The sequence below is a fragment of the Coenobita brevimanus genome, chromosome 110 (genome assembly GCF_032717465.1).
Source record: "Coenobita brevimanus isolate Jiangsu-jjx chromosome 110, ASM3271746v2, whole genome shotgun sequence".
Lineage (NCBI taxonomy): Eukaryota > Metazoa > Arthropoda > Malacostraca > Decapoda > Coenobitidae > Coenobita > Coenobita brevimanus.
In genome coordinates, this window is record NC_137063.1 from 2,547,784 (window position 1) to 2,560,576 (window position 12,793).

At 40.1% G+C, this 12,793-nt stretch overlaps 1 protein-coding gene across 1 annotated transcript in view; it reads right to left on the minus strand.

The window, feature by feature from the left end:
• Nucleotides 1-640: 640 nt before the first annotated feature.
• The window catches only part of LanA (laminin subunit alpha), a 115,969-nt gene continuing 103,816 nt past the window's right edge, over nucleotides 641-12,793 (minus strand). The window contains exons 55-59 of the mRNA XM_080286082.1: nucleotides 12,003-12,169; nucleotides 9,805-9,987; nucleotides 8,521-8,740; nucleotides 7,272-7,499; nucleotides 641-4,087 (exon numbers count right to left, since the gene is read on the minus strand). Coding sequence (XP_080142208.1) covers nucleotides 3,822-4,087; nucleotides 7,272-7,499; nucleotides 8,521-8,740; nucleotides 9,805-9,987; nucleotides 12,003-12,169 — 1,064 coding nt within the window. The 3' untranslated portion in view covers nucleotides 641-3,821. The remainder of the gene's footprint in view (nucleotides 4,088-7,271; nucleotides 7,500-8,520; nucleotides 8,741-9,804; nucleotides 9,988-12,002; nucleotides 12,170-12,793) is intronic.

Consider the following 12,793-nt stretch of genomic DNA (forward strand, 5'->3'; position numbering starts at 1 on the left):
TTCTTGTTTAACCTAATTACCGTGTCCTCGTCCTTCTGTCATTACAATTATATGGGAAAAAATATCAACCAGAAAGGGAAAGAGAAGCTGAAGCCATTACTAGTTTTGAGTGAAAGTACATCCTCATATCCATTCATTTTCAAGATATCAGATTCTTTGCTTTATCATGCAGGTTATTGTACGCATATGTCCCTGAAGAGGCATCCTTGATATACACCTTTCCTGCAAATTTGTCCGGTAAAAAAGAATCTCAATCCCATCACAATCATCTCAGATTTCTTCAGGTCATTTCTATCATTTAATGGTTCTGTGGATTTGCCAGCATTCATCCAGTAAATCCTTGGTTTAACACTAATTCAGACACCATCCTCTGTGCAAAATTGATTACAGTATTCCACAAATTTAGGAGGATCTTTGTTTAAGTTCTCCCTTCCCCCCTCCTCCATATTGCCTACGAGATAACAAGAAAAAGATAAAGTTGCCCTCATCTAAAGAGTGTACAGTATTCCCATTGTAACGTGTAATGTAACAAAATTCAAGAAATGAAAGGAATTATTTACATGTACAGGTAATACAATTTAACGGAATTCTCTGATGGTTGCTACATCACACAGTAACAGACAAGACATTGTGCACTAAATGCTGTATTGCATTTGTTCTAAACATTCAAGGGTCTGAAGCCACTTTGAACACTGATTGTCAGTTCTTACATAGGAGGGTTAATTTGACTAGTAACCAAAGAGACACATTCATACCTCATAACTAAGGCACATGAATGTTGCTTCCAACCCTTCATATTCAGGTTGTGGGAAGGCCCAGTTCTGTCAGGTGATAACAAACCAACTGTACTTTAAGTAGTGCTTCTTTGTGTTGTGCCAAATGTGACTCTTTCATTTTTCTATCCCTTTGGTGTCTTTCCAGCTAAGTAGGGCAGAGGAGGGGAACAAGAACTTGTGTAGGTATAATTAAAGGACCTAGACCATATCAGGTGAAGAAGCAAGTCCACAAACAAAGAAAAGAAAGCATTTTGTCTGGTCTAGCAAGGGGCACTGATGTAGTAGTTGCAATGGTCACCTACAGTCCTGAGTTTTGGGATTGCTAGAAGATGGTGACTGGTCAGTATTGAAGGTTAAAGGTCAACCACTTCTACCATGGCTTCCAAAGATATGGCCAGATGTTAACTGAGCAGTAATTACTGCTCACATACCTGGTAAGGTGTCATCACCTGGATTTGCTGAAAAGACTTGTAGTGACTCAAAAGTAATATAATGCATCTGTGATAGGGAAGAAGTATTGCCCCATAAAATATAGATGTTGAAACAAGTGATTTTATGTTGATGCCAGTCATGTAGATGAAGTGGTACATTTGCATTTTCATCACAGTATGGGTTTCCAATCTCTGCTGGTACAGTGCTATGATAGCTAATGATGATAAAGGCCATGGTGATAGGTCCAAATCTGAAGGCTCCAAGTACATGGGCTTGGATCTGAGTTAATTTGAAAGAGTTAGTAACCTTTGGATGGTGCACAGAACATAAGCCAGATTGGGGATATGGTATGGGTCAGTAGCCCTTTCATTAGCTTTAAGGAACTGTCTGGACTGGCATATGCTAAAGTCCCTGCATGTTAAGTTAGTGACCTGTATACAACTCCTCTTGACTGAGAGGATCATCAAGTGAAGTGTTGAATAATATGGTTAATGACATGTAACTTTGTCAGTTGCCATTCTGATCAACCTCCTGCCTCAGCTGAATGTTCCAAAGGACATCACTGCAGTGACCACTGAGGTCAATAACCTCCAGGTAAATAGGGGGTGGCTCTGTTTACAAGTGACCCTGCCCACTCCAGTATCAACCTGAATGAGGTGGCTTCCATGGTCTCTGAATGGTAAATACACCAGGATGGTGGCTAACATCAAGGCCCAGAGGCAGCCAAGATACAATGCACAGAGGTTAATAATTCATGTAACCTTGAAAAATCACAATGTAGGGTTTTATGATGTGGCTGATTAGTAATAAAATATTGGTCATAAAAATGTACATGAATACAGTTTGGAAGGTATACTCGTCCTAACTGCAACAGGGACAGTAAAGGGACACCTCTACCCAGCCACCATTTACTAGCCCTACTAACACCAAATAACCAAAACAGCAGGCTGTGTTCTCTAAACAACATGTTGGCCTGGGCTGCTCTAGCAGGGAAATGAAGGTGAACACCATGGACTATATTAATTGTTCCTGACAATTAGAACTGTGCATTATAGGTAATCACATGTGGAGGAGCAGCAGACACAAAGTTTGGTTGGCCAGCTTCATATTTTGAAGCACTGAACATACTGAACTACTCAACATTGGTTAAAATATAGCATACACATAAGCCCACAATAAAAGTGACAAAAGTGAGTATCATAAACAGAAGCAGGGAGCCAGAAAGAATTTATCAGTACACTATGACACCTGAGGCCAGAGTTGCAGGCCCTCTATGCAATGTGGGCCAAAAACATGGTATAACAGTGACCAAGAAATCATATTGTATCATATACGTAAGGCTCCAACATGCTTGTGTGCGTTTGCCTTGTTCACGTAACTGTAGCTCTCCACATTGCTTGATCTCTAGCAGCCTCCCTATTTGGCCCCTTATCTCTGATGTCACATTCTGTGACCTTGTCCTAAGTCTTTCGGTCCACATCTTAAGTGTCAGGACCAACTTGCCTCTAGCCACAGGTTCCTACGCTCTTCATGGGGCGACAAAGGATTGGATGATGGATGGATGGATGGATGAATTTCTGATGTAAGTATTCAGCACCGTCTGTGTTCTCAGTTTTTTGTTGCACAACAAAAACAATTCCTTTCCATAGGCCACTCTTAATTTTCAATACTTTTCATACAATCTTATTTACATATAAAAAGATTGTGGTAACAGTAACAGCTGACAAAAAATTTTGGAAATTTATTTACAATAATAGGTGAAACAAACTGTTTATGAGAATGTAAAAATGAAAGCCAAATTACGTTAAACCAAAGCCAAATCAAAATTTACAAAATTTCATCACATAAATTGAGTGAAACTAATAAATGCAGAACACAAAGGAATTACAAAATGCTCATGTGATTTAACCCTTCCACTGCAGGTTGCAATACATGAAAACACTGTTACCTCTACACTGGTCAGCTTCTAAGATGTAAAAGTTAGACCAAAGAAATGTGAAGGGAAGTTTTTCCTTGAAGTGTTTCTTTAAGGGAACTTGACAATCTAATTTGCACAGTAGCAGGTTCATATTTTGTAAGAAAGAAAAACGCCTGAACTTTGGACCATTACTTCTTAGATCCATACTTTGTAATTCATTATCATCCACTCAGACAAAGAAAGACAACTGCTAGAGTGCCGAGGTACCGTAATGGTGGAAGGCTTGTGTGGTTTCTCTGATCCCATTATTAAACTTTCTTCCTTCCTGGTTGGTGCTCAAATAATTTGGGTACTCTTGGCAATCCTTTAGTTTCAATATCATTCACAGTACAGTAATTTAACTAGGTAAACAAACCTTAGGTAGGGTGGATATTTTTCATCTACAACAGTTGCTGGGAAAATACAACTGCCATGATTAATACAGCATTAGTATTTAGTACCATCAGATCAATTTAATGTGTACAGTGAAAATATTAATAACGGAAATAGTTCTGGATGTTTTTCACTCAACACTACATGTAAAATTCAATCTTCAAAATAATTAAAATACTACTGTACAGTATTTACTTTCAAGTTCTCTCAAAAGATAAACTGATGGTGACCTCGCACACAATGGCATCACATTTCCATCACAATTAATTTGTTGGGCAAGCACCTGCATCCACTTCCCCAACATACGTAGCATACGCAAGATTAATTACTTCCTTATTGACCATGACGTTGCGGATGCAGCCAACATACTTTTCAGTTGTGGCATCTCCCCGTCGCTTGTTCAACAGTGGTTGTGAGCCCAGGAAGAGTGGATTCCTGGTGTCTGTGGAAGTTGCACCAACTTTCCCAGTTGCTGGATTGGTGGTGATGTCATCCACCACCAGAATGGCAATATTCTTGTTCTTGATCACTGGTGAAGGGATGGATAGGGCGGAGCAGACAAGTACCCAGCGAGGCAGGGTGAGACATGGCAAAGCAAATTGAAGATTGTAGGGGTATAGAGAGACGGAGTAATGTGCAGCAAGAAAGAGCACAGAAGGGAAAAACAATGCAAGAAAGTATGAAAGCTCACGAAGAAGACAGGACAAAGCAGAATAGACAAATAAAAGCAGGCAAAGGGCAGGGAATGGATGTACAGCCAAAGGACAGCAACACAAACACAGGGTAAGGAATGCAGGCAAATTCACAGCAGAGCAACAGTAACAAAGGGTAGGGAATGCAAGCAAGTACAAAGCACAGCAACAGAAACCATGGGCAGGGAATGCAGGCAAATTCAAAGCACAGCATAAAACAAAGGACAGGGAATGCAGGCAAATTCAAGCCATAACACCACAAACCAAGGGTAGAAAATTTTGAGCATAGCAACATAAACCAAGGGCAGGAAATGCAGGCAAATTAAAAGCATATCAACATAAACCAAGGTAGAGACATAATGTGCAATGCATCCAATGAACATGTATGATAAGAAACAGAGAACAAACAGCAGAGAAACAGGACAGGAAAAAGCAGGGCAGAGGGAAAGAACAGCAGAGTATTAATAACTGACTTCTGTGATTACATTTTTATATGCTAATTTGGGGGAAAATGCAATGGGTTCATATCATTCACACTAAACTGGTTCCATACACATAATACAAATAGGAGAATCATAAATAATAAACAGTATATGTATATCGATGTAAATTAGCCAGCTCATTCAGAGATTCATTTGACTGCCATCTTTGGATTTCACCATACTATCTATCTATCTATTGCCAGATCCCTTAATCCCTTCTATGGGGTGGCCACAAACAAATTGCCTCCACATCACCTTGTCCCCCGCCATTTCACTGCCCTGCTCCCACTTCACACCCTCTTGTCTCATATACCTCTCCACTCCATCCCTCCATCTCATCCTTGGCCTTCCCCTCCCTCTCCATTCTCTCCACATGGCCAAACCTACCATTTTATATTTTCAGGAAGTTTAAGTTACCTGTATACAAAAAAAGATAAGGCAATATCAGACCACTTAATGAAAATTTATAGGAAAAAGAACATGCGAACTTATTTGAGCAGAGCTGGTGGTGGGGTTACCACGGTAAGGGGAGGAGGGGTAGTGTCCTCAAGTACTATTATCCTTGAAATACCACAAAAATTTAATACTAATGCCTCAGGAAGCATTTCAAACATTACTAAATTCACCAATTTCTTCTACAGCATGCCCTCATTTTATGATGATGTGCATGGACAAACCCCTCACATAATGATTTATCACATGTCAAGTCAATTATAACAAGGGTTGTTCAATGGGGATATGTTTTTGGTCAAGAGTCACTCATCCAACAAAGTCTAAAAACAAGTTTCTAATCCACCTGAACTGGTAGTTATTTCACTTCAATTGCTGCCTAAACTCTTACACTACACTACTGTTCCACCAATGACACCACCATACCCAATAGTGACCAAGTTCAAAGGCCATATCAGAACAAACAAATGACTCCAAGCTTCCATGTCGGTGATCATACAAGTGAAAATAGTGATCATACATTAACCAGCAGGGCATCGTATAGGACCATAATGATCGTACTGTATATGCAAAAATACGGTTGCATATCCAAAAAAGGTCCTGGCATTTTATCACCATAAATGTGATTCATTGCATAACAGTTCACTGAATAACGAGGTACTGCTGTACACTGGAATACTGTTCTGGCCTTGGCTCTATTCTGACATGCTGACAGTGGTGAGTGATGCAATGCGTGATAAAAGCTTATGACCTGGCATTCACGCTTATTTCATTTTGATTCCTTTTATAGTATTTATAAAAGCCTCAACACAACTGTATACATTGGCATCTCTCTTGGTCACTTTATGGCATCTCTCCAAGCTGTTTGATCTCTAACAACCTCTCTATTTGGTCCCTTATCCCTGAAGTCACACTCTGTTACCTCATTCCACGTCTTTTTTGGTCTGTCTCTTGCAACTCCACTCTCAATGTGCAACCCTCCCACCCTACGCACTCAGCCATCATTCTCCATCCTCTCCACACACCCAAACCATCTCAATCCGTCCCTTCTAATCACAATTAATACAGTCAATTCTATTCTTCCTCTCAACTCTACATTCACAATCCTAACCCCTCACTCTACATTCACAATCCTAACACCCCGAGCCTGTCAATCAAAGAAGCACAACACACCCATATGATCAATCTCATCTCTGAACACTTGAGCCTATGAATATCCACCTCTACTGCCCAGCTACTGTACAGCATGACACTCCTAACACGTGCTGCATATGAGGACCCTTTAGCACAGAGGGACAGCCTTCTCATTCGCAATGTTGGGAGAGGTAACAGCTCCCTGAACTTATCCCATCCACTCCTTACCCTTGCTACTGAGCTTGCACCAGCCCCATCTTCAACACATATCATGCCCCCAAATAACAAAACTCCACACGCTAAAGAAATACTCCAGCAAGATTAATCCTTTCCCACCTCTCTCCTTTTGTCTGCCCACCTTTACATACCACACACTCAAAATCAGCACTGTTTTGCAGCCTACCTCTAATATCACTACATTTTTTGCACATCCATTTATTACAAACACTGCATAAAATACTGCACCCTTGTGGCAAACTGCATATGACCATTCTCTTTCTGCTATGCCAGTATAGTACCTTCACCAGCCCTATACAGTATATCACCATTCTGTGTTATTCATGTTTAATCTCAAACTCTCATACCCTATATCATTCTTCCACTTACTAAATCTTTCCTAGCTCATGCTAACTCGATGTCACTGACACCGGTACTGTAAAGGGTTGTTCAATGCCGAGGGTTATTAAAGGGTTAATGGAATACATTACTGTCTGCATCAGTACTCTCTCTCACACATATACACACAAAAGCGAACAAAAGAATGAGCACTAAATATGCTTTGAACTTTCAGCAGAAAGATCTTACCAATTCAATTCATATTCCTCCAGTTTGCTTTCTGTATTTTTCCGACTACTGTATTTTTATTTTAGGTAGAACTCACTAATTAGTGAAGTCATTATGAGTTTGGCAATTATGGGGTTCTACTGTATACAGACTTATGAGATGAGGTACTTACACTTAACTGAATGCCACTGTCCATCACAGAAGGACCATGGTGATGGTGGCTTGTACTGGACACTCATGATGCCTTTGCCGTTGTCCACACTCAACTTCAGTGTTCCGTTTCTGAGCTCCAGTAGAACAAAGTCTCGCCGACCATGGACTGATGCGATCACACCACTGTTCTTTCGCGGCTTGATATCCATTGTCATCTCAAACACTCGCCCAACACTGAATCGCTTCACTGTTGACAGGGAGCGCAGTGTCAATTAAAGATTGCCAACACTCCCAAAGGAATACAGGAGTCTCCACATATCTATAATACACTGACATACTTCTGTGTAAATTGCAATGATCAATAATGAACACATAAGAAAATAAGGTTCCAAAATTTGAGTGTTTGTATGGTTTGACCATAAACCCAATAAGACTGTTTCCAAAAAGTGAAAAATGGTGTCTCAGGGTATAAACACAAGGAACAAATGGGTCAAGTTTGAAGTGAATTCACAAAATAAAGGAATGCCACTAAACTGACAAATATTTGAAAGAAAGAAAGAACCTAAGGCAACAGTAGGACTCCATACTATGATGCAATCTAATAAAAGAGAAAAAAGTCAGTAAACAGAGAGAAGAGCCAATGAATAGAATGATAATAATAATAATCAAATGCTGTAGCTACTGTCAGTGAACAAAGTGCAACGTTAATCAACAAAAGGCCAACCACACTGCAATTAACTGACTCCATTTTGTCTTCCTCAGTTCACTAAGCTAGGAATCTACTGTATTCATGTGCTTCCTGATATAATGTGACTGAAATTTAAATGTATCTATATTAATTCTTGAGCTCCTGAACCTGGAAAATTTCAGTTGAGATTATTTCTATGACATGGCACTTCCAGGGGGTCCTATAACTTTGAACTTTCCATTATAGTATGTCAGTAAATGCTGCATAATCATTACAATATAGTATTTCTCTATTAGGGTATTTTCAAATTTTAGCCCTTTCACTCTGAGGAGGTTTTTTTATCTATTATTTTTGCTACCATTAAACAATTTTATTTGGCTCAAGGGAGACATCAAGCAATGATAAGGGTAATGAACACTATATCTACCACCATCCACTGTGAAAAGTCTACCCTATGGTGAAGAAAATCATATAGAGATACACGTAGTAAGAACAAATTAAGAAATGCATTGCTGGACTGAAGGGGTTAATACTAGTTATTAAGAAATATGGTTACGATGAAGAGGATTTAAATACATACACAAAATGACATGGGCTCGGGGCCCTGGCTTAAAGAAGATCCCTGGTTCTACGTTATCTGAGCACGGTACAACTGCGTAGGCTACGTGTTCTCCTGACATGCGCTGGTTGTTCATGCGTAGCTGCCTTAGACAACCATTGAAAGAGATATCTGTCCCCTCCGTGTTAGGCCGCACCATTTCTGCTGCATCTGGGTTAATCCCTCCGTAGTAATATGGTGCCTGTGATAAGACAAGCAAGTGTTATCATCTGCCTGAAATGTTTAAGGAGAAGTAGATTGAGGTGGTTTGGACATGTGGAGAGGATGAGGGATGATAACTGGGTGAGGAAGGTGAGAAGTGTTAATACTGGGGGTGGGGTTATGAGGGGTACACTGAGAAAGACATGGGACGAGGTCATTAAGTGTGACCTTAGGGTTAAGGGACTGAACAGGGAGGCTGCAATGGATTGTGCAGCATGGAGAGCCGCCATTAGGTGACCAAGGCCGACAAATGCAAGCATGTTGGAGCCTTTAAAAACGAAACGAAACGAAACGATACTTCTGGAGAATCTAAACCAATGTTTGAGAAACTTATACAGTCAAAGTTTGCTTTCCATACCAACGGGTGTAAATCGCAGCTGTCTCTATTTGTACAATTTTTCAAAACTATTGACCTTATTGATGTGAACTTCACTTTTTCAAAACCCTCATGAAAAATGAATATGGTCAAGTGAAACAGAATCGCAAAACTCATCAATATTTATATAAATTAAGTATTCTTACAATTGTCAAAGCATTGAACTTATTAAGCCAGGAATTTTTGGAGTATTTCATTTAATTGGACATTGAAAAAAGCATAGAATTTGCCACTCACTATACATAATTAAAACTGATTCAGAGATACTGATTTTATAAGAGAGAATATGTGACTAACTTTGTCTGGTGATATCCAGTACTACTGCTACCACAGGCAAAACATGCAAATTAGACCTTTTTGTGAGTCATAAGTTGTAACTTGCTTATTTGATTTTTGCAGAAAGAACAATAAAATGAAAATCACTTCAACCAGAGCAAAAGGAGTGACTACAGTCGAAAATGGTGACTGAATAACAACGACTATCTCTAACATTATTTTCATCAAAAGCTACCTGACCTGAACACACTCTGCTCACTCAAACACTTTCCACACCTCAGTGTGGGCACCTCTTACATAATTTATACCTAACACAGCAAACTGTATTGCAATAATAAAACTTTGTACAAACATAAACCATTTTGGTTTCTTGGTAAGCCAGGTATCCTAACCTGCAGATCCAGGAATCTTGAGTCTCCTGACACAGTAGAATTAGCCTTCTTGAAACCATCAACATAAAGGACACCATGATCTCCCTGACGCTCTGCTATGATGCTGTGCCATTGCCCGTTATTGAAAGACTCCTGTGTCCTCATCACTACTGATGTGCCACCAGGATTAAAACTGAACACAACCTGTAAGAGATGAGGTTATTTAATAAATCAGGTGCAGCTTCTAAATCTTAAAACATTCCATATAACTGCACATCCAACTCTGAATACAACACACAAACATGCAGGTGCATGCATGCATGCATGGTTGCACACAGACACACACACACACACACACACACACACACACACACACACACACACACACACACATCCATCCATTCATCCACCATCCAATCCTCCATTGCCCTATGAGGGGCGTAGAAGCCTGGGGCTAGGCAGTTGGTCCTGACATATAAGATGAGAGTGACCAGCCTCACTAATCCCTGAGTGGCATTACATGAGCAATCAACCCCAACCATCCCTCGGATAGAAACCTTCACCGGCAAAATCCGATTGGAGTGCAATAATTACCCACTAAACCACCAGGCGCCAAAATTTGGTAATATGGTTACCACCCAGCGAAGTAAATGGTTTCCTGGTGTACATGAAACCATTTGGCTTGTCACTGAGTGTAGAGTCACCCACAGGCAGAAGGAAGAGGAAAGAATGAAGGAAAGAGAGACAGAAGAGGGAGTGTATAAAGTCACCCGTAGGCAGAAGGACAAGACAAGAATGAAGGAAAGAAAGACACAAGAGGATGGAAGGAAAGAAGGATGGAGGAGAGGAAAGGGCTGACACCCAACAGCAGCACTACATCGAGTGAGTGGATGGTGAGCGCCCCCACCTACCACAGACACACACACACACATAAACTGTACAAGCAGTGAACATCATATGATATTAAGTTCACTGCTGATAGCGGACAGGAGCTTAGCAGACTGGCGCAGGGTTTGTGTGTCTGTGAGTGTCATGTTTTGAATGCTGATAAACGAATGTGATGGTTACTGAGAGAGGAGGCAGCTCTCAGTGTGATATGATGGCGAATGGAGAGAGACTTGAACTGGTGGGGGAGTTTGAATTTACTGGGGGAGGCGGTGGCTCAATTGGTAGAGAGGTGGCCTGCAGTTCTACTGAATCCAGTTTCAAATCCCGCTGGGAGAAGGAACAGTTCAAAGATTTGAATTTTATACAAAATCAGACTTTACTAATCTACCAGAAGACCTGCTGACATGTTGTAAAAATACCCCCGCTAATACCAATACACCAGTCCTGTATGAGACAGCCCTAGAATGTATTCTATATGGACGGTGGGTGTTAGTGCTGAAGTGGTGACATGTAGAGGTGCATGGTATGTAGGATGACTACTGGGCCTTGGGAGCAGGCTGAGAAGCCTAGGCTCAGAGTCAGACACATTAAGAAAAATAAATAAATAAAAATAAAAATGATAAAAGTGTGGTGCATGTACAAAGGAATAGGAACGTAGAGTGTCAGAGGGATGGAAGAAGGTGCTATGAAGGTGTTGATAATAAACAATGATCTGAGTGTGCTGTGGTGGCTGCTGTCTGTTCACTTTGGAAATGTGTGGATTCATGGCCTCACCATTACAGAACTCTTTGTTAGATGTTACTCTTTTTATTTATTCATTTATTTATTTCATTATTATTATTTTTTTTTGCTGTGTTGTCTATGATACTCTGCAGGAATAAGCCTATCAATCTTTCACTGCTGCCTTGATGCATAAATCTGATCTGCCAGCTGCTTGCAAAAAGTTGTGAGACCCTAGAACACATCACCAACATATAATGAGCACTGCTTGTACTTGGTTAAGATGGTTCCCTTCCATATTTACAAACACCTGTGTGGTATTGTAATGAGGGTTCCATCTACCTTCCTACAGGAACAAAGGTGAAGGAAGGGAGAAAATTATAGAGAAGACTGAGACAGATGATGAAGGACAGAGGCAGTGGTAAATACAGCACAAAACTCACATACAATGTAACAGAAAGTGACAGTTCACGAACTAAAAAGAAATACCTGTACAAAAAATTATTTCAGTCACTTTCACTTTCTCGTATCAGCTTTAACTATAAAGCTTTCTCATTCTACAGTAACAGTAAAATGATACCAGTTGATCCCACTTTACCGTCACAACTCACCTTGCCATCCTTGATATACATAGCAACAAAATCCCGATGGCTGGCGTCTGAGGCGTAGAATATCAAGCTGTCGTTGGCCACTGTTCTGAACTGTAGGGTGAACTTGAAATCAGCACGAGCTGTGCTAGGCAAGTGCTGGAACTCGATCCGGCTAATACGTTTGTTCCCTGTGAAACAGAATAAGATGATTAAAGCACTTTTAAAATTAAAGTTATGGATGAAGTATCTAAACAGGTTGAAAAATATTAAATGGGAGTTCTCCATTATACAGAACAATGACTTACTTCAGACTGATACTCCCACCCCTTTCTTGCTAGTCAACATTGGCTAATCTGTTTATATATTCAAGTCATATATTACAAGATTATCATGTGCAAGCTATTTCAAAATTTGCCATGGCTATCACAGCAAGCCTAAAGGGTGTTTGAGATGTTAGAAAATTGGTCATCAACCTATCACTGAGTCAAGGTGAGGTATGTTAAGTTAAATGTTTTAAGTCAGGCACAGAACAATACAGTACTCTACAGCTTTAGTGATGGTGAACCAAGAGTTACTGCTGGTTCTCCAAGACAGGTAACTCTGCGTCTTGTACATTATCACAAAAAGCAATCATATGCGGCTTAAAAGAAGTCAGTAATAAAATTCCATTATCATTAATAAACTTACTGATCATTACATGACACAGTAGTGTGAGTAAAAAAGGGGGATGTAACCTACAGTACATCAATGCTGGACTTAATCCAAAAGTTTTACACAAAACACTGGAAGGATAAATGATTCCACTGGAATTA